Source organism: Vitis vinifera, chromosome 5 (genome assembly GCF_030704535.1).
Source record: "Vitis vinifera cultivar Pinot Noir 40024 chromosome 5, ASM3070453v1".
Classification (NCBI taxonomy): Eukaryota; Viridiplantae; Streptophyta; class Magnoliopsida; order Vitales; family Vitaceae; genus Vitis; species Vitis vinifera.
This window is the reverse complement of record NC_081809.1, coordinates 2,514,347-2,536,816: the sequence shown is the minus strand read 5'-3', so window position 1 is coordinate 2,536,816 and position 22,470 is coordinate 2,514,347. Positions and strand designations below refer to the sequence as shown.

Below are 22,470 nucleotides of genomic sequence, written 5' to 3'. Positions count from 1 at the left end.
CACAAGGTGGTGTGGTGGAGCTTAAGTTTGATAAATGTTCCTTGTGTAACCCTGGCCACACAGCATTTGAGGACTCTTTCAGGATCATAAGAGTGATATTAGTTGAGCTTTTTTGAAGAGAGCTGGGTACAGGCTAGCTTGAAGCAAAAATTCTTGTTTTATTAGTTGTCTCACATCTCTGATAGAGGTGGATGTACTAATCTGTTGGTATAGTGGGATTTACCAACCATTTTGTCTTATGTAACTAATAGTCTTTGAGGGTTTTGGAAATATGATTAGTGGACAAAGAAGATTATTGACTTGGGTAGGAGATTGGTTTGCTCCTTCTCATAGAACTGTAGATCAGCTAATCAAGACACCAACAAGCTGGCTAAGTGAAGAGTCTCTTCTTGTTGGGAATCTCATGCTCCCTTAAGTTTTTGGGTATTTTACCTCTTAAGCTTGGGAGGCAAATGGCTACCTATTACAAGAGTTTTTGCTTTATCCTTTCATACATGTGTGTACATTTTTTCGTTTTCTTTTGAGGATTTCTTGTGACTCTTTCTTTTGTACAGGTTCTTACTTATTTTTTTTTTTTTCTTTTTAATACAACCCAAACATAGTTTCTTGTTTAAAAAAAGGTACCATAGGGGGGCAAGAAGTATTTTAGGGGGTGGGGTTTGGTTGGCTATTGTTAGATAAACTTAGATGTTTGCCATGTGTTTGACTTAAAATCTGACTTGGGAAGAGTGAATTGGTACCTTGGGGAGGAGAAGTTCCTAACATTCATAAGGGATGAAACCTCTGAATAGGGTTGACGTGTTTTGAAAACATGAAGGTGGCCATGAAGGCTATGAACTCAAAGCAAATGATATCCATCCAGAATTCCTTTTTTTTGGATCAGCTATCCATCTAGTATTGATGAGTCATGACTGATCAAAAAAATAAAAAATGACTGGTGGTATTAGGGCCAATCCTCCGTCAGAAAGTTTAAGGTGTCAACTAAATGTTGTGACTTGTGATCCATGTGTTAACGAGGACGTCGGGCCCATATGAGAGGGTGACTTGTGACATCCCACATTGCCTAGAGAGGAGAGGTTCTTGGCATTCATAAGCGGTGACTTCTTTGAATAGGGTGGATATGTTTTAAAACTGTGAAGCCTGTAGACCTAAAGTGGATAATATCCACCCAACGTTAGCAAGTCATCATAGTTGGGGATGTGGTCGACTTTTTCCTTTTTGTCATTTGGAGCTTCCATTGAAAATTTTCAAGGCTAAGGCTATTTGAGAATAGGCAGCTTAAGTTGCAAGAGTGGATTGGTTGATAACTTTATTATTATTATTTATTAGCATGCTTTAAGGATTTACTTGATTATACTTATAAAGTGTTCTTTTTTTTTTTTTTATAAAAAAAATTTAAAATTGTTTTATTGTTGGATGATACTGGATGAGTTTGTTTTAAAGTAATGATTTCTTAATCAGGCTGTTAACATGGTTTTTACATATATTTTGTTCTTAGGTTTTACACCTGCTTCGAAGATATTTGGGCGAATACGTCCATGGGCTCTCAGCAGAGGCCTTAAGAATCAGTGTTTGGAAAGGTTTGTACTCCCATTTTCTATTGTTTTTATTCTATATTTACTGATCTTTCATATGATATTTCTTTTGGGCTAAGATTATCGCATTGCCAATAACCACTTCCAATGTATGCGATCTGTTAGAAAAATGCAAAATATACTAGCTAAAGGATATCTTTCAACTTGATGGGGAAAGAATATCACTTGTCAGTCCCTGGGTTTAATAATGTTTGAAGTTTTAGTCTGTCTACAACCTCACATTTCTGTATAAAGCTATTTTGTTGAGTAATGGTTCTTGTATGCCTACTGCCATCATGTCTCTATATGTTCATTTTCCCCCACTGTTAAAAATCTTTTTTATTTTTTCTCAAACTGCTCATTACTCATATGCTTGTCTTGGAAATCCTAGGTTGCCTTACTTGGTAGGGGAAGTGGTCATAGTAAGTTTAGTTTAATGTTCATAATTAAGCCATTGCTTTCTTTGCCTCTTCAAATATTTTTTGGTATATATTTTGTATTCTTTTTTCTTTCCTTGGGCTCATATAATTTTTTCTTTGTTAGTTTTCAAAACAATTCAATGATATTTCTTGTAATGGATGTTAATGCTTTGCTTGTTATTTCATGAGGGGGTTTATTTTGAATAAATATTTTAGCCATTTGACTTGAAAGTATGTATATACTTGCAATATTTTTCCCAAAAGGCGGTGAATTTTTCTGACTATTCCTTTTCTTGTAGGGGATGTTGTTCTCAGAGATTTGAAACTGAAAGCAGAGGCACTAAATTTGTTAAAACTTCCTGTCACAGTTAAAGCTGGTTTTGTTGGTACTATAACATTAAAGGTACTTGTCTCTAATTGCTGTCTGGCTGGGCTTTTGATCATTGAACTCACTTTTGTTTCAAATGATTTTCAAATTAAATACTTGGATAAGCAGAATTATCGCTTGAATTTATTTTGTGGACAAGCTCCTAGGTTTTAACTCCGTCTGCGAGGCCTTATTTTACTGGATGCCTGATGTCATCTGTGATTTTTTGAGCTGGTGGATGGTGCTTGTGCTAAGTTTAAGTCTTAGCTGTAGAAGGGATTATCATTTTATCTTTTCTTTCCATTTATTGTTAGATATTTTTCTTTTTTGAATAGAAATGGAATAATATTATGAAAAAAAAAGCATACATACCAGGATGTGTATATAAAAGGGTGAGAGGTTCTTCAAAGAAGATATAACTGAAAAAAGGCCTTACAACATATGCAATATGCATTTCAACTCATGAACCATTAGGAATACAATCTCTTGCAAGAAAGGCAAGGAATCTACTTTCAACTTCAAGGAGGCATGAGTGGATGATGTTTTGGAGGCAATGGGTGGGATGATCGTGTGGAACCTGCGCTTCTTAAGACATTTTCAAGATTGGGAGATGGACAATGTTAAGAAGTTTCTTCAAAGGCTATAGTAGCAAGAAAGAGTAGTGGAGAGGATGACAAAATGGTATGAAAGGCTAGTAAAAGTGGGGAATTCTTGGTGAAGCCTTTCTACTCTGCTTTAGAGTTGGAGGTGAAGTGTCTTTTCTCAAAAAGATAGTATAGGGCTTTTGGGCTCCTACCAAAGTGGGTTTTTTATTTTTGTGTGCGAAGCGGCTTAGAAAAAGATTCTAACCATGTACCAATTTAGAAAGGGGTCATGGCACTTTCTATTCTCTTTATTTGGCATTTCGTGGGTTCTCTCATATTCGACAAAGGACTTATTAATGGGTTGGAATGAGAGCTTTAAGGGCAAGAAGAGAAGAAAGGCTTTCAACTCCTCTTTTCCTTTTCTTGACATTTTGGATGGAACACAATCAAAGAACCTTTGAAAGGGTGCAACGTGCTAACCAATCTCTTAAGGACTCCCTTATATCCGTTTTATACATGTGGTCTTGTGGCTATGTTCTAGTTGATGGTCAAGCTGGTTTACTATCCTTGATAGATTTTGTTGAGTGGTTGTGCTCTGAGACTCTAAGTACTAGATTGGGGTTGTAGTTGTAGGTTGTTTCTTTTTGTTCTTTTACATCTATACTTCTTATGTGCTATGTTTGTCTCTTTTTAATTGACGTTTTTATTATATATACATGTACATGTATATTCATAAATGGGTGTGTGTGTGTATGTGTATCATGATTTGCCTATAAAAAAAACCTTTGCTAATAGATTCACCTTTTGGTTTGTTAATCTAGGTCTCCATGAGAAGGAAACACCCATGTCTAGATATTTGAAAGATCCTCCTTATCATCCATTGAGCATATTGCTAGGCACATAGTTTCTTCTGAGCTGTTCATGAGATGAACACCACTGCATCTCCTTCCGCCACCAAGATCTAGATCCCCAAGGAAGGGACCTCTTTCAAGCCTTCAACTAATGCTTGATTTTGACCATTCTTTTTTATCTAGCCATTTTTTATTTATTAGAAAGCTCATATGACATCCTGAATGTAATCTCTAATAATCCATCTAATACCTATGCCTTGTAGTCTCTGTTTGGTCCTCTTTTACCCCTCTAGCATGGAGTCCTTAGTGCCTAACCATCGAATTCAACTTTGTATTCCCTATTGGAGGAGGGTTTTATTAGCTAAGAATAGGATTTCCCTTTGATTCCTTGACCAAATTGCTTTTTGATTTGGTCATATGAAACTAAAAAGTTTACTTGTAAATTCTTTAGTCTTGATTACCCAAAGATATTATTTTATTTTATCATTATTATTATTTCCTAACAAAAAAAAAAAAGAAAAAACCTTATCAAACATCTCCTCTAAAAGCTTTATATTCTTCGTAAAAAGTTCCAATGTTTCTTTTTGTCCATATCATGTTAATTGTAAATGAGGCTTTCGTTAGAGCCTTCAAATGTCATTTGAAGAAAATTAGGGCATTGGAATCCTTGCTGAAAAAAACAACTATATCAAATCCAAAGAAGCTAGCTAATGAAGGAACACATGGTGTATTGATTCTCTAGTCAGGTTAAGGGAGCATTTGGGGAAGGGAAGAAAGATCACCTTGTGGGTTGGAACTAGGTGTGTAAGCCCAAGAGGGAAAGAGGGCTAGACATTGAGAGGATTTCTTTAAGGAATAAAGCCCTTCTTTGGGACAAAGCTAGGAATTCAGAGAATCTTTGGGATTCCATTCATTTCCTTGCGTCCTTTTGGGCTTTTTGTTCAGCGGGTTTTAAGGGCATCCCCCTTAACGTATTACAACTTGATTGGCAAGCAGTGTGTAGATCCAATAGTTCCAATGGGACGGCCTAGTGTATTGTTATTTTTTCATGTTGTTTAGTTTTACTTTTGGCGGGAGGATTCCTCATCCTCTTTTTGTACTTCTTTTTCTATCAATATATTCACGCGTGGTTTCCTATCAAAAAAATAAAGCCCTTCTAGGGAAATGGTTGTGGAGGTTCCCTATGGAAAATGATGCTTTATAGCACAAGGTCATTTTGAATATATACGGTTCAAACTCTAATGAATGGGATGCTAACTGTGTTGTTAGGTGGTCACATAAATGCCCTTGGTAGGCTATTGGACAAACATCCTTGGATTTCTTTCCTTTCACTTGTTATTTTGTGAAGGATGATACAAAAATTTTCTTTTGGGAAGATTTTTGGTTAGATGATAAATCTCTTAGTGAGCTAGTCCTAAACATCTATAGAGTGATGGGGTTGAAAAACTCTATTATTTCCTCAGTGCTAGTTTCTCCCCCTTTCTCTCTATATCTTGGAACTTCAATTTTTGTTGTAACCTCTTGGAGAAAGAAATTAAGGGGCTAATGTTTGCTTTAACCCATGTCTATTTGTTGCTCACTTTTCTTGACACGAGAGTTTGGTCCTTGACATTCTTAGGATCGTTCTCAGTTCGCTCATTTTTTAATGCTATCTTTGCTTTGACCAATTCAGTTCTTGTTATTCTTGTAAATCTTATTGCAAATCCAAAGCTCCACCTAAGGGTCTTTTATGGCTTATGGTAAATAAGGAGGTCAATACTAATGCTCCAACGGAAAATATCATGCAAAACGCTTAGCTCGGAATAGTGTGTTATGTGCAAGGGGAGTGAGGAGTTTATAGTTAATGTTTTTCGATGTTAACATGATGGTATAGATTGTTTTGACTAGCAAGAATTGATTGGGTTCCACCTAAAAAGAGGAAAGAGATGTAGATTATATCATTTACATGTTTTAGGGGACTTTCTCGAGGTAGGACTCTTTGGTGCATTGCTAGCCTCACTTTGATTTGTACAATTTGGTGGGAAAGGAATGCAAAGGATTTTTAAGGATAGGTGGAGGACTTTAGAAGTAGTTTGGGACTTGATTTATTTCTCTTTTTCATTATGGGTTTCTACTAATGAAGTTTTTGCAGGCATCGCCTTTGAGCCTCATTTTGCTAGATTAGATCCTAGTTTGCAGGACCACAAGATTCATTAAAGAAGCACCTTGTGAATGGCTACCACCATCTGTAGGTTTTGTCAAGTTAAATTTTGATGGAAGCTTTATAGGAGGGTTGACTAGAGATCATTGTGGTAGAGTGTTAAGAGTATTCTCTAAACCTATAAATTAGGGTTTAGCCATTAATGTAGAAATTCTAGCTCTTTTGCAGGGGTTGTTACTAGTGAAAGTTTTAGGTTTTTCCAATTTTCTAACTTATCTTAAAAAAAAAAGGGTTTTTCCAATTTTCTAGTAGAGGGTGATTGTTCTGTTATCATATTATGGTGACTAAGGTACAAGAGGACCATGGAAGTTTAATGGGTGGTTGTGCCAAATTATTAACATTTCTTCAGAGTTAAGATGTTTGTTTTTTGGGACTCTTTGCTTAGGCAATGATGTGGTAGATGCATTAGCAAAACGTGAAGCTAGTCATATGGTTTCCTTTGTAAGAGATTTTATACCTCTATGAATTGTAGTTAGCTTTGACCTTTTGGACTAGTTGACACTTATCCGTCTTTTTTATCCTTTGTATAAAGGATTGGGTACTTCTTGGAAGGATTGGTCATTCTTCTTTGTATTTAATATTTTAATACAATGAAGTTGTTGTTTCTTATAAAAAAAATGTCTTTTTTAAGGTCTTCCAATTTGGTAGATGTCATTTGTTTGCTTTTCTAGTTGGCACAACCCCGTACAAGAGTTCCGACTTCTAAGGGTGCATTGCTTTTTCCAAATTAACTTAGCTCAATGGATATTATGCTCATTCTTGCTTTTGTACAAGAGAGTCTAACAACTGTTCTATCCAAGGACCAAAAACATCTCCTTAGGGGTTGCGTTAATGATAAAAACACCATTAGACGAGAAGAAATTTCATTAGTTTCACAATCATTAAGGTTTTCTAAAATATGAAATTCTAAGAATGTGTTAGGTGATGGAATGTTGATGGTAGATGGGAGGTTCTTTCCATCATGAAAAATGTAAGAGGTTAAGGAAAAGAGATTTTGAAAGAACCTTATCATATGTCTTCTTATAATTCATTAACAATGAATCTCATAGGTTTGAAAAACTTAAAAGGAAAGATAGGCAATAATGCATTAGGGTGATGGTATAAGTTGGACAATGGGACTAGCGTCCTACCTATTATCCCATACATACACTATAGAGTACCACCAAAAAAGCTTTTTTTCCCTTTCCTCATAAACACCACAATTGTTTTTCTAATGTTATTTATTTTATCCAGGTTGTTTTTGTAATATTTATTAAAAACTTAAATTATTTTGCAACCTATTTTGAAAACTTGTAAGATGATATAAGACCAATCATCATGAAAGAAAGCTTGCTTTTGTTGAAGCGAGGATGATACATTACCTCTACTCCCTTTTTCTACCAATTGAAGATATTATTGGATACCTTTTTAGGTTTGTTCATTTATAGTCCTTGCTAAGGTACTTGAAAATTTTACTTTTTGCTAGTATCCCTTACTCATGTTCTCAAAATAAAAGCAAGTGGTTTATAAGAAGAAGCATTATGGAGCTTGAGGGGTGTAAAGGATGGTCTTGAGTGGGATTATGGAAGCTAATTAGAAACCGTTGGAACGTCTTTAAAAGTAGTTCTAACTTCATGTTCGGTAATGGAAGGAGGGCCTTATGTTATTCACAATAGTGGTCACAAAAGACTCATTGGTAATAAAGGTGTGGGAACAGATGGGGATGGGGGCTGATGGAGTCCTTGCTTTTCAAGACAATCCCATGATTGGGAACTTGGAAGTGTTACGACTTTTTATTTATTTATTTATTTATTTATTTATTTTTTTTAAGGTTGTAAACAAGTATCATTAGAGGGAATGTGGAGGATAAAATGGTTTGGAAGCTTGGAACCCTTAGTCCCCATTGAGGGCGTGTTTCTTTGCATCAAAAGCAATTTTAGGAGGACTTTAACGTGAGATTAGTTTTAAAAAGGGGTTAGATATTGCTGAACATATGTTATTTGTCTAAAGGTGAAGAATAATTTGTTGATCTAGTCTCTTTCATTGTTCTAAAATAAGAATTTTGTGGTAGTTGGTTTATTCTTCGTTTGGAATAGTTTGGGTGATGCACTCTTTTGCAAAAGGAAATCCCTTGGGTTGGCATGAGTATTTTGTGGGGAAGAAGTGAAAGAAAGCTCTGAGGGTCACTCTCCTGTGCTTGTTTTGGACCATAGGGAAGTAAAGAAATATGAGGTTGTTTGAAGATGTAGAGCAGACAGACCAAGTAATTGAAGCTTCTTTTATGTGTAAATTTTTGGATAGGGTTTGAGGGTACATAGATGATCATTCAATGACCATGACAAACTTTGTTAATTGGCTTAGCTCCAAGTAAGGGGGAAGGAGTTTGTTTTTTGTTTTTTTCTTATTATTACTTGCTTCATGGTGCCTATTGTATATATGTGTACTTTGGTGCACTCATTTTTTAGGTGCTATTAATATGTTTCCTATTTGCGTTTTAGAAAAAAGAAAAAAAAAGTGAGGGTTTATATTTATAGGTTGATGTACCATTGCAATGTTTTTTCTTTGGTTGGTGAATTAAGAGTATATATTTATGAAGACACCTAACATAGGTGTGGTTATAATGTTTGTGAATCATGTTGTACTATCCTTAGTTGGAGTGATCTCTCATATTGTTTTATATTGCAATATCTATTTTTAATGCAGTTTTTTATGAGGTACATTAGACGAAGTTGGTACTAGGAAATCAAATCTAAGCTTTGCTAATAAGGGTGTGCTAGCATGTATCCAGGTTTTAGCTGGGGCCCAAGAGAATGGGGTTCAAGACTTGTCTAAAGCAAATCAGCAGTGTGGTAGGTGCAGAGTGAGCACATGGAAAATACAGGAGTGGGGCAAGAGAAGCTTGATGCTAGTCTACTTCAATCTAAAACTGCCAAGCAAGTATGTAACAAAAGCTAACATAGATCAAAGGTGTATCATGAAGGGGATTGAGATCGAATGGAAAATGTTACACCATATTAACCCATTAAAGCATAGAAATGTGGATGTTGGATGTTGTGTCACTTAAATGCATCTTTTTGGGCTGGTTTAGGATAGGCCTATGATATGGTGGAACTTAGTAGTGAGAGAGCTTTAGCCTTATTTTGGGAGGAAAGGATTGTTGTCGACATCCATTGCTTTAAGATGAGAATAAAGGAGTGTACAAATATTTGTGCAATAAAGATGCTTATAATGCGTGCAATGAAGGCCTTTGCTTGGTTAGTGACACACAATAAGGTAAATACTATTGACATGCTACAGTTGAGAGGGCCCTCTCAAAGCCCTCAGTTCTAATTGGTGCATCTTATGTATGGGGAATGCAGAGATGATTGATCATCTCTTTTCACATTGTTTGATAACTTTAGGGAAATGACATGAGCTATTTAGATAGACTATGATGGATTGGGTTCAGTCTAGGAGTTTATGCGACATGATGATCATTTCATATATGGGTGGGTTAGGGAGATCCATTAGAGGTAAGACTCTTTGAAAATTACTCGTCTCTTTTTGTTTTGGATTGTGTGGTGAGAGAGAAATGTTAGGATCTTTGAAAATAAATGGAGGATATTAGAGATGTGACATTCCTCTCAATGTCATTAAGCTCAATTGACATTCAGTCATAGTTTTAAAAGGCTCAAGGCGCAAAGTCCTCTTAAAGCTTGATGCGCAAGGCACACCTAAGACACAGGCTTTAGTGAAGTGAGGCGCACCTTATTTTACATATATATTTTTATATAATATAATCAAGTGCCCGAAATTTTTCCTCAATTTTCCCCTTCTTCTTCGTCTTCTTCTCTTCTTCACACTGTTCGGGAGACTCGGACATTTTTTTTTGGTATTTTACAGGTCCAAACACAAGCATATATTGGGTTCTAGAAGAAGAACAAACCAAAATGGCATCGTTTTTGCTCCAAAACGGCGTCGTTTTGGAGCTTAATATTTTTTTTAAAAAAGGCAAAAAACGACGTTGTTTTGGACGTTCTTTTAAAAGAACAAACCAAACGACGTCGTTTTGGTATCATGAAATTAAAAAAACAAAACCCTCGTCATTTTCCCTTTGTTGCTTTGCAACTCGTCACCAGAGGCTGAGAAGACAACGGTAGAGGATAAAGGCGGGCCTATTGGTGGTGTCGTGCCTGGTTGAGAGGTGAGCGCCTTGTGCGCCTAATCAGCGCCTCTATGAAGGGGCGGGTGGCTACAGTCAGGCGAGGTGCTAGAGGGTGGCGTTGCGCTGCTTGGAGCCTATTAAGGCGTGCCATTCACAACTATGCATTCAGTGTGTAGACCAAAAAGGTGGGATCAACAAGGAGAGGAGCTTAACCCAAGTTTAAGGAGATGAGATCTTTGTATGTTCTTTTGTGGTCTATCCCATGTTGTATAAATCTTCTTGTACAGTGGAGGAGTTCATTATGTCTTGATCAGTTTTTTGAATTTGTGGGGAGGATTCCTCACCCTTCTCATGACTCTTTATTCATATTAATACATCTCTTGTTTTTACCAAAATAAATAATAAATAATAATAATAATAATAATATTATTGCAGTGAATAAACATAGCCAGATATTTCAAATACTATCTTGAATTTCTTAGTTGTTTCTTTTTTGATCTCTTTTCTCTGATTTTTAATTATAGGTACCCTGGAAAAGTCTAGGCAAAGAACCTGTGATTGTTCTCATTGATCGTGTCTTTGTTCTTGCTCATCCTGCTCCTCATGGAAGGACTCTTAAGGTAGGAGGAAAAAGTTTGCTTTTTTTTTTTTTTGAAAGAACTGTTATTACTTTGTATCAAGCAATGTATGCTTTTCTGCTGGCCTGAGTCTTGCTTGCTTTATTATTTTCTACAGGAGGATGACAGAGAAAAACTTTTTGAAGCCAAAATTCAGCAGATTGAGGTAAAGTTTTTTGTTTGTCACCAATCTTGCTTTCATACCAAATTTTGAAACACGTGTTCTAAATCATTTTAGAAGTGATCTGGGGTTTGCATGATTATTGTTTTGTATTATGTTTTTCACATTTTGGGATATCGTCCAGTTTAATGATCCAATTGCACATTCCAACACTTCTTCTTCTTCTTCTTTTGTGAAATTGAATACTGTTCCATGTAAAAAAATTTTTAGAGCAATAAATTCTACAGCTTTCAGCTGAAGATTTCTTATATTCTTTCACTAATAGAAAGGTTGACTTATTTTCTTAAGCATGATTTTTTTTTGTTTATATAGTGATGTAGAATTTACTTTAACAGAAATAGGCTAGGTAGATGTCAGGTGTACAACCTAGGTAGGTTGAGCTCAACCCAAGCTTGGGCTGAAGTTTTGATTCCTAAGGTTGGGCTTAGATTGAGAAATCCAAAAAGGTTGTGTTGAGCTTCAATGGAGGTTTTGGGCAACTTGATCCCACCTAGCTTAAAATGTAACCTTAATTTCATTTCAAATTTATTGCATGGATCACAATTACTATTATGCTTGTATATGTAATATTTTCAGGGTTGGCTGAAAACTAGGAGAAATTTTTGGAAGCTTCTTTCTTAACCATTGGATAAGAAATGGGGAATAGTATTATATATACTATTGGGCGCTCTTTTGGTGTCTCTTTTTAATATATATGCTTCTTTATCTATCAAAAATAAAAAAGTATCATATAGAGAAAGAAAGAATGTAAAAGAAGGATGAGAGATCCTGAGGGGAAGGTCAATTATGCATATAACAGTGTACAGAACAAAGAAAGCAAAATAAAGAAGAAAGAGAAGAAGTATTGATTAACCTTAAGAGTCTCAGTAAGGTTTGTAGGAGTATTTGCACAATAAAATGCGCAAATCTATAGTGAATTGTTATCCGTTGGATTCTTAAATTTTCTTTGCAAGTCCCATATAGAAGTGTTGTGACCAAATCCCTCAACTTAAACAGGAGCTTGGAAAACGACACCACACAAGAATTCCTAAACTCTGATTATTAATTAAAAATTTGAACTGGGGAAACCCCTATCAATTAAGAAACTTAAGCATGCTTTGTGGAGATGAAGACTTTTGATGTGGCTAGGTTCTAAATTCTTTTCTTATTCAAATTTAGAAATTGCTACCTAAGTGGGAAATATTTTGCACCAAGTGCCCTCTAAATAAAACACTGAAATCAACTCAAACAAAAATAAGAATTTATAAAACCCATCATGGAGCACCATCTAGCTTGGATATTAAACAACTTGATCAGTGAAATGACCAAAATACCTCTAAATGTTTCTTTCTGATCAAAATTTTAAGATTTCACATTTAAAGAAGTTAGAAGCACGTAGGTTCTGCCATGCGGCACCTATGATGCAATCAGTCAATTGTGGGCTTGTTGAAGTGACACAAATTTCTAGTTTTTTATTTTTTATTTTTTGATAGGCAAGCAGAAAATATTAGAAGGAACAAGGTACACCTAAGGTGCAAAAGTCTCTTAAGGCTTTAGGCCCAAGGTGAAACATGAGGTGTGTGCTTGAGCAAAGTGAAAATGCAACCTAGGGTTCATGTCAATTTTATAAATATGATCCAAAATTCAGTTCAAGCAATAAAAATTTCAAGATTCTAAGCATTTGAAATAAGCATTCAATAAAAAACTAATGAAATTATACAGAATTTTAATATTATGTCAGAAATTTAAAAAATGAAAGTTCTAAAAAGGTTGGAAAAACAGATGAGCTGTGCTTCTCAAACAAGGTGCACGCTGTGACAGATGAAGCACTACAGATAAGGAGTCATTGTGCCTTGGGCCTAAGCATGCTTTTTAATACCTTCACTTAGGCCTCATTTTGACACAAAGTTTGGACCGCCTAAAACCTTTTATTAGTTGTTTTTTTTTCTTGATAAGTAAAAGAGAAGAAATTGTATTGAAAAGAGCCGTCAAAATAGCAACTAAAAAAGATGCAACGTAGGAGCAACCCTCTCCCCGGATGGGAGAAAAATCAGCCTTCAAAAGCGGAGGGCAAAAAAAAAAAAAAACCCTCATCGGGAACCTACCCAATCAATGAAATCAACTAAAGTTGAAGGACCATCTTTTATGAACAATTCGTCTCCAACCAAAGAAAATAAATAAAACAACTCTTAAATCTTTGAATGGACAACACATCATCTTCAAACGTAATTCTATTCCTTGCCTTCCAAACCGTCCAAAAAATATATAAAGGGCTTGCTCTCCAAACTTCCTTTCTTTTTTTTTTTTTTCCCACAGAAGACCCATTCCAACCCAAGAGCGTCATTTTAACAGAGGCTGGCAGCACCCACTGCACCCTGAAGAGAGTGAAAAACAATGCCCAAAGAGTCCTTGTCTTGGCATAGTGGAGAAGGATATGATCTATCAATTCCTCATACATTTGGCAAATGTAGCATCTATTTGCTAAAGGCCATCCTCTTTTTTGAAATTGGTCCAAAGTAAGAGCCTTCCCCCAAGTTGCTTCCCACCCGAAAAACTCACTTTGGGCTACACACATGATTTCCAAATGAAATTCAATGAGAAAGAGGCTGATGGGCCAGATTCTAGGGCTTTGTAGAGAGACTTAACAAAGAACTTCCCACATTTAGTTTCTATCCAAAGCATTCTATATTCCACATCCCGCTGAACACTCTTCCCATTGAGACCTAATAAAAAACTGTACACCTCATCCATCTCCCAATCATTGAAGGGTTTAGAGAAATGTGTGCTCCAACTCCCCTCTCCCTCAATGAAACTTCACACATCTTTTACCCGGGCGTCCTTGGACGTAGCTATAGCAAACAAAGTAGGAAAATCGAAACAAAAAGGTGAATCTCCACACCATCTATCCTTCCAAAATCTTACCCTTTGACCATTGCCTACCACAAAGGAGAGTCTACTGCTTACAACATGCCACTTCCTCCTAATTGCTATCCACAACCCCAAGCCATACCCATCCCTCACTTCCTTGGAGCACCAACCCCCTTGCTCTTCCCCATACTTTCCCCTAATCACTTGATTCCACAAGGCCTTTCTCTTATTTGCAAACCTCCAACTCCATTTGCACAAAAGAGCTTTATTAAGAGAAGAATGACACTTCACCCCCAAACCCCCTTTTTCTTTTGTCTAAGCAAACAAGCGCCCATCTTACAAGATGAGGTTTTCGCTCAAGAGCCCCACCTCCCCACAAAAATCTCTCTGAATTTGCTCTAACCTCAATCTGACGGTCCTAGGCAAAGTAAGCACAACATGAAATAAATGGGCAAGTTAGTCAAAGTATTCCTAATCAAAGTGAGCCTCTCTCCTTTGGAGATGTATTGTCTCTTCCACATTGCCAATCTCTTTTGAAACCTCTCCTTCACTCCATCTCAGGCAGCCACAGACTTAAAAGGAGCTCCCAAAGGCAATCCCAAATAAGAGGAGGGGAGACTCTTGACTTTATAACCAAGTTCTGCAGCCAAAGCCTCCACATTTTCCACATATCCCACTAGGATTAACTTGCTTTTATCCAAATTAATTCTCAGCCTCGAAATGGCCTCAAACCACATTAGAGTCCAACATAAATACTTCAGATCTTGAGAAGCCCCATAGAAAACCAAAGTGTCATCGGCGAACAATAAGTGGGACACATGAGCCCCTTCACCACTTCTACCCCTCACTTTATAGGCTAACAAAAAACCCCCACTTACAGCTCTCCTTAGAAGGCAACTAAGTGCCTCCATAGCAATCACAAATAAGTATGGCAAGAGTAGGTCCCCTTGCCTTAAACCTCTAGAACTTTGGAGAATCTTGAGGAAGTCCTATTAACCAAAATGGAAAAACTAGCTGTAGAGATGCACCATTGCATCCATTGGAGCCATTTCTCCCCAAACCCATCATACCTATAACTGAAAGCAAGAAGGACCAGTCTACGTGATCATACGCCTTCTCTATATTAAGCTTGCACAACACCACCCCCTCAGTACTTTTCAAAATTGAATATATGACTTTATTAGCAACAAGGGCAGCATCCAGGATTTGTCTACCCTCCTCAAAGGCATTTTGGGCCTTGGAGACCACCTTACCCACTATCAGCTTTAACCTATTGGCTAGCACTTTAGCCAGCCACTTGTACAACCTTCCTACCAAACTAATTGACTTGAAATCCCTTAAATCTTTTGCACCCCCTTTTTTGGGATCAAGACTAGGAAAGTTGCATTCCGACTTCTGACAAAACAGTTGTGATCATGAAACTCCCTGAAAAACCCCATGACCTCCTTCTTCACAAACCCTTATGAGGATTGCCAGAAAGCCATAGAAAAACCATCAGGCCCAAACACTTTATCCCCACTAAAGCCCTTTAGAGCCTCGAAAACCTCCTTCTCAGAAAAAAGGCTCCTCCAGCCTCGCCTTTTCAACAACCTCCAACCTTGCAAAAGACATACCACTAACACTGGGCCTCCACCCTTCTGTAGCAGACAACAAAAGCTTAAACTCATTCACCAAATACCATTGATTTTAACCCGTGCCATCGAACTCCTCCTCCTGTGCGCATTAGCCATCTTGTGGAAAAATCTAGTGTTTCTATCCCCCTATTTCAGTCACAGTTCCCTTGATTTCTGCCTCCAAGAAATTTCTTCTAGGAGAACCCACTTTTTAAAATCTTCCTTTATATCTCTCCTAGCTTCCAACTCATGGACAACAAGTGGCCGAGCAGCCTCTACTTTGTCCCAAAATTCCACTTGATTCAAAGTCATAGCCTTATTAACTTCAACTTTACCAAAGACATTCTTGTTCCATTCTCTTAGTAATGGCTTCAAGGCTTTCAACTTTGGAACCAAAACAAACCTAGCAGTTCCACTAAAATTGAGACTCTCCCACCAAGCCTGCGGCTTATCCTTGAAGCCCTCCTCTTTCAACCACATGTTCTCGAATCTAAAAGGCATTAGGCCTCTCCTCACAACACTTCCTCCCCCTTCCTCCACCCATCTAGCAAAATTGGAGAATGATCTGAAACCGGTTTAGGGAGGACACACTGAACAACCCCTGTAAAGTGACCTTCCCAGTCCTCCAAAACCAAAAACCGATCGAGCCTAGAATTAGATTGATTGTTTAGGTCCCCTGCCAAGTGTAAGGACCTCCCTGTAGAGGTAGGTCCCTTAGCTCTAAATCCTCGATAATCTCATAGAATCTCCTTATTATTAGTTATTAATGTGCTTTACTATGTATTTTATTACATAGTTATTGTGTATTTTATTACATAGTCAAGCGCTTCAAAGCATGTAGAAGCGGTTTGAGGTTTAAACACTTTTGGTTAGTGAAATAGGGTGCTAGATGCTTTTGCAAAAGAGCTTCTGGCTAGAAGTTTTGAATTTATTTATATACATATTGATTAGCAACCTCTCTTTATAGGGATTTAGGGAAAAACTTTATTGTAACTTACGACTATAGCAAAGGGGGATTTAGGGTTCATTATGTCTTGATTAGGTTTAAATTAGGTCTTCTGTTGGTTATCCACCTGTAGTGTTCTCCTTTTTTTTTGGAATGGTTTACAGGTTGTATTCTTTAGGACCTTCCTCTCATCCTTTCCCTTATAAAAATTTTTTGTTGATAGAAGTTTTGGTTTCTCATCATTTAACTTGTACAATTTTAAGCAAGGTAAGAACTCCTAACTTCAATTAGTTTCAAATGTCTTTTAAAGTTGAATGGAAGTGTGTATTTTTCTTGTCCATGCAAGTTGAGAAATTGTTATAGAGATGTTAAAGACACAAAGGTAAAAAAAATGTTTGTAAAAAAAAAAAAAGTAGATAATTGTTGATACAACTGACAAATCAGATCTAGAACAGCCTAACTGAGCTGGAGTTAAACCTATGACTTGAGGGTGGTAGGAATGGGCTTTGGCTGCATCTTCAATCTTCAAGATTTAGCTGCCTATGACAAAATCTGACATGATCAAGTTGTTAAACAACCACTTGATTAAAAAATTTAAGTTGTCATTTAATGCAAAATGATATATCAAACTAAAACCCTCCATGTAGGGCTTCAAACACATGTGGGAGCCAAACGACCAGCATAGACAACGAAGAGAAAAACAAACAAACAGATGAGGAACCAGAGCTCTGATATGAAGTTAGTATTAGATTGGACTGACTTTACAGGGCATGCCCTTTATTATTATCTTTACTATTATTGTTATATAAATGCAGAGAGGAAAGAATAAGGGAAAAATGCAAATATGCCTTACACTGAAAAAGTTATTATACTTTAATCCCTGATCAGGTGTTTTTTTGTTTCTTCTGTTTCTTTTTTTTTTCCCTTCCCCCCCTGATATACATATGTGATATCTTTTACATGCAGGAAGCAGAGTCAGCAACCCTTGAAGGAATATCAAGATCAAAGCTAGGAAGTGTATGGCTTTGAATCTAGTACTCAGTCAATTTGTGTAGTATTGTCTTCAAGAACATTACATTTTATTGGTTTATATGGGTGAAAACAGAGAAGGATAGTTTCTTATTTTGTTTGGATTGGTAAACCCTTTCTGCACGAACTGCTTATGTGTATTGATGTTGTATAAGGTGATATATATGGGATTTTCTACTTGAGAAATACTTTATGCCAATTTTTTTTGAAGATTTTATCTATAATATTTTGATATCTTATCCTTGGATTTTGATGCTGCTCATGGTACGTAATAAATGAAGGGTGTCATTAGCATCCATTTCCCCTGTCCTCCTGCCAATTAACCACCAGGAAGTAAGCATGAACTTTGTATAGGGTTGATGCTGGGAGCTGGTAACAATTGATCTTCCATTGTGCCAATCCAAATAGTTGGGACAAACTTTCAAACTCTGGTTTTTATCTTTTGTGTTTAGATGTTAGCTCAGACATATGTCTATTTATCTTTGCTGGCTTGTTGATATTCCTTTTATTTTCCCAGAAAATTCATCTTATGCTCTTGTTGTGCTCTCTGAAGAAGAAAAGTGTGTTAGGTCTGAGTGAATTTGTAAAATGCTTCCTCTGATTTTTGCTGTAATGCATGTGAGAACATGGACATAGTTGCCTGTTATGGTGGTCTTATTTCTGGTGATTCTTATGCAGCCACCTGCTGCAAATTCATGGCTGGGTTCTCTAATTGCTACCATAATTGGAAATCTTAAGATTTCCATTAGCAATGTCCATATCAGATATGAGGATTCTGTCAGGTTCGTGAGCATCTGCTTTCAATGTTGCTTTCAGTTTAAAGTGCATGACCCTTTTCCTTTAACTTACAGACATAGAAAATATAAACTAATTTTTATTTTGTGATCTGATTATCTCTCAACACATGAGATCTTGTTTTCCATGTTTAATATTTTCTCTTCTGTTGGATTATGATAATTTTGGAAATTATTGTATGTTTTACAGTAATCCAGGACATCCATTTTCTTCGGGTGTAACATTAGCTAAGCTTGCTGCTGTTACCATAGACGAGCAAGGGAATGAAACCTTCGACACCAGTGGTGCCCTAGATAAATTGCGGAAGGTTAGCTTATTTTCCTTCCTGGTGAAGGCGATTTCACAGAAAGGCAATGAAAAGAGTCGTTCCATGCATGTTAAATCTTTAGTATGTGATCAACTACATTTAAAAACATTTGAAAAAAGGTTAGCACCAACCACTTGTTATAGGTGAGGAGACTTCCAAAGCCCTCCCCTGGACCATCATGTTATGTGCTTCGAATGTAGTAAATTAATTTTCACTGCTCAGTAGCTACAGGGCTTTGACATTGCTTGTTTTGGCTTGCTAGTATGAATTGGGCACCTCCTAGGAGTGTGGTAGACATGATGATCGTTTCTCTTTTAGGTTGTTTTGGGGAACTTCTCAATGGTAGGGTGCTTTGGTTTGTAACTACCTTCACTTTGATATGGTTTATATGGAGATGGAGGAATGCCAAAGTTTTTTAGGATAAGTGGAGTTCTACGGATTTAGTGTGCATTATGGTTTATTTTCTTCTCTTTTGAGTTTCTATCTCCAGGCCCTTTAAAGATGCTCCCTTGAGCTTTCTTGTGCTTGATTGGAACCGTCTTTGTCGGTCTAAGAGGATACTTGGGGAGGTGTAATCTGTGTGGACTTCATCCTTACAGGGTGTTGTTAAATTGATAAGTTTTTTTGGGGGAAACCATGACAGCTTGGGATTAGGGAGTGATCAGGGACCATAATGGCACTTTTGAGATCTTTTTCAAAGCTTGTTGAAGAGCTTGGCTATTGCAGTACAGATCCTAGGCATTTTGGAGTGTTTGTCAAATGCGAAGGATATGTACCTCTCAAATCTCTTGTTGGAGGGGATTTGACTATTGTCATATTGTGGGCGTCAAAGATGAGAGAGGTCCTTAGAAATTTGATAGGTGGCTTTGCTAAATTATTGATATTGTACTAGTCAGTCAAATAGCATATATGGTCTATAGGAGTGGAAGAGCATTCTGTTGAGAGTTGGGTTGCTCTTTCTCTGTCAGCGTGACTAACTAATAGCTTTGGTAATTTCTTAAGCAAGAGGGGAGCTAAGCAGCTGGTTTCTTTGATAGGAGACTCTTACACCTAGCTGTATAGAGTTTTTTTGGCATTGTGCATGCATTTGTCTCCTAGGTCAACTGTGCGACTTTTTCACTTATGTCTTGTTGTAGGTTACACTTTTCTTTTCTTGTTTTTGTTCTGGTTTTATATATTTTGGAAAGATTTGTCATCCTTCATTGTACTACCAATTCATATAATGAATTTTTTGTTTCTGATATTAAAAAAAATTAGAAGAACAAAAGGAAAAAAAACAAATAAATAAAACTACACATTTGATTTTATTTATCAAAAAAAAAAAAAAAAAAAAGCTACCTCAAATAAAGCATCTGCTACTGAAAAACTGTTAATTTTCCATGCATGGATAACTTTGCAACTTGTATCTCTGTGCATGTGTGTTAATTGTTGGCACAGCTGCAATAATATGATTATTGTATTATGGGTTGCCACTCGTAAATTATTTGCCAATTTTCTCTTCATGGTAATATATTTACTGCTACTTACATTTGCATGACAATCTAAGTTATGTGGTTGTTTTTTGTTATAGTTCTTGCAAGTTGAGAGGCTTGCTATGTATCATGATTCTAACAGTGAGCCTTGGAAGATAGAAAAGAAGTGGGAAGATCTCACTCCCAAAGAATGGGTTGAGGTTCGTACACGTAACTTGGAATTAGTCTTTCTTTATAATAGTTACATATAAATGCAAAGAGAAATATTATCTTGGTTAACTGGCAAGCCAGGTGTTTTATACTTCTTTCTCTTCATTATTTAAAATTTTCCAGATATTTGAGGATGGTATTAATGAACCTGCAACTGGTGGCGGAGTGGTGTCTAAATGGGCTCAGAATCGCAATTATTTGGTCTCACCAATAAATGGAATCCTTAAGTATCATCGTCTTGGAAAGCAAGAAAGAAATGATCCGGAGATTCCTTTTGAGAAGGCGTCTCTTAGCCTCAATGATGTTTCTTTGACAATTACAGAGGTTCTGATTTTTGACTTCCTCAAATCATCTTCAATATGAGTCTGTTTTCTTCCACTTCCCCATTTATATTTTGATTTGTTGAAGAGAAGAAAATTTTGAAGTTGTATTTTTGGATTGATGAGAGAGATGGAGATGAAAAGGAGAGGATTTTCTTCAAATGTCTTTCCAAATGGCTGATAATTTTCACCTAAGGAGGTAATATTTAGCTACCCTCAGTCCCTCACAGAAGTGTACAACAGTTGCCACTGCCACTTTAGCTGTCACTGCCAAAACCACTATTGAGCAACCAATTTCTTTGATGTAGGAGTTCACCTTTATGTCCTCTAGGATCATTGATACAGTTCCTCTCTCTCCCTCTCTCTTTCTCTCTCTCCTTTTTTCCTTTGCTTTGCTTTTATTTTTCCTGAAAAGCATATGGAGTGTTAAATTCAACTATTACCTTGACTTCTCACAGGCTCAATATCATGATTCAATAAAAATTTTGGAAATTGTTTCACGATACAAGACATATATTGAAGTTTCTCATTTGAGACCAGTGGCTTCAGTTAAGGAGTCTTGTTACTTGTGGTGGCGTTATGCTGCTCAAGCTAGCCTGCAGCAGAAGAAGATGTGGTAATGAATATAATTTGTTAAGGTTCATGATATATCTCATATTTGATAATAATGGTAATCCAAAGGTGGAAATTTGATCCAAATTGGAGAGAACAGGTGCCTCTTTTGGTGTTCTCAAATATTAAAAAAAAAAAGTGAGAAAAAGATGAAACATATATTAATGCAAACATCTTTGTCTAGCGGCATGTAGACTTTTCACTGACTGTTACATCTTACCAATTCAGCTATCGATTTTCGTGGGGCCGAATTCGGCATTTTTGTCACCTTCGTCGGCGTTATGTTCAATTGTATGCTGGTTTTCTGCAACAGTCATTAAGTGATAGCTCTGAACTTAGAAAAATTGAGAAAGATCTTGATTCCAAAGTAATTCTTCTATGGAGGTACGAGGAATAAGTTTTCCCTTGATATTTTGTTGTTTTCAATAAAACTTTATTGTCACTGAAATGAAGGGAATGCGTATTTTGAATGTGATCAAATACTTAAAACAAACATTGTCAAATGCACTATTCTTTTCTTGTTTTGTATACTTATGTCTTTGTTCATTTTCATAAAATTATATATTCCTTTAATTCAACTGGTTACATGGCTCTAAATTAAGTAGAATGGTAGAAGAGGAATTTGTGTATTTCTTGGGCCGGAACAGGTTTGGGAGCATTGAAACACTTAAAATACTTTTGTCCCGAAACACAATATTGCCAATAGTAGCCTTTATAGCATCATGAGTCCCTCACTCCCAACAGCAGCCTGCCCCTGGACTCCTCACTACTACTACAGGCATGGACTCCATTTTAGGCTGGTAGGAGGATTTCAGAGGTTTATGAAGAATGGAAACCTCCTACAGTGGGTTACCTGAAGCTCAATCTCAAAGGGTGTTAGGTAATTTTGGAAATCTTAGGACTAAAGGTGTTTTTCAGAGTTCATAGAGTGTCTTGTGGTCAGAGCCTATTCCAAACATGTGGGGTAAGGTAGGATTACCTTAATTCAAGCTTGTTTAGCAAATACTCCCACCTACTAGATGTTGCTGTTTAAAATTCCAATGGAGATGGCATCTTGAAGAGAAATGTCAAAAAGATTTTTTGGGGTGGGTTCAGTGAGGGTTGGAGAGACTTGAGCGCACCTATTGGAGGTTAAACTTGAAACGCAAAATGGTTGTGTTGAATTCCTAGAGGGAGTAACTCCTTATGACACTAGGTGATTAAGAGTATTTAAGGGTAATGGGTGATAACTGATATGCCAACGTCTTGGTGAGAAACTAATATGGTTTTGGTTTTAGCTTAAGAGACCCCATAAAGCTGTCATCATGGATCATTTTTGCTTTGTGCTCATGGAGGATAAATCTATACATCATCTTTTCCTATATTATCCCTGCACTTCAGAGTTGTTGCTCAGACTTTTTTCA

General features: G+C 36.7%; 1 protein-coding gene across 3 annotated transcripts in view; it reads left to right on the top strand.

Annotated features, from left to right (window-relative positions):
- LOC100258011 (uncharacterized) overlaps positions 1-22,470 on the top strand; it is a 107,332-nt gene that overhangs the window by 1,096 nt on the left and 83,766 nt on the right. For all 3 annotated transcript variants that reach the window (XR_009465632.1, XR_009465631.1, XM_019219923.2), the window contains exons 2-12: positions 1,499-1,580; positions 2,293-2,396; positions 10,643-10,738; positions 10,854-10,901; positions 17,289-17,339; positions 18,030-18,133; positions 18,336-18,453; positions 20,024-20,125; positions 20,259-20,459; positions 20,914-21,071; positions 21,296-21,451. Coding sequence is in view for 1 of the 3 variants with exons in the window: in XM_019219923.2 (XP_019075468.1) it covers positions 1,499-1,580; positions 2,293-2,396; positions 10,643-10,738; positions 10,854-10,901; positions 17,289-17,339; positions 18,030-18,133; positions 18,336-18,453; positions 20,024-20,125; positions 20,259-20,459; positions 20,914-21,071; positions 21,296-21,451 (1,220 nt within the window). In the remaining 2 variants the exon portion in view is untranslated. The remainder of the gene's footprint in view (positions 1-1,498; positions 1,581-2,292; positions 2,397-10,642; positions 10,739-10,853; positions 10,902-17,288; positions 17,340-18,029; positions 18,134-18,335; positions 18,454-20,023; positions 20,126-20,258; positions 20,460-20,913; positions 21,072-21,295; positions 21,452-22,470) is intronic.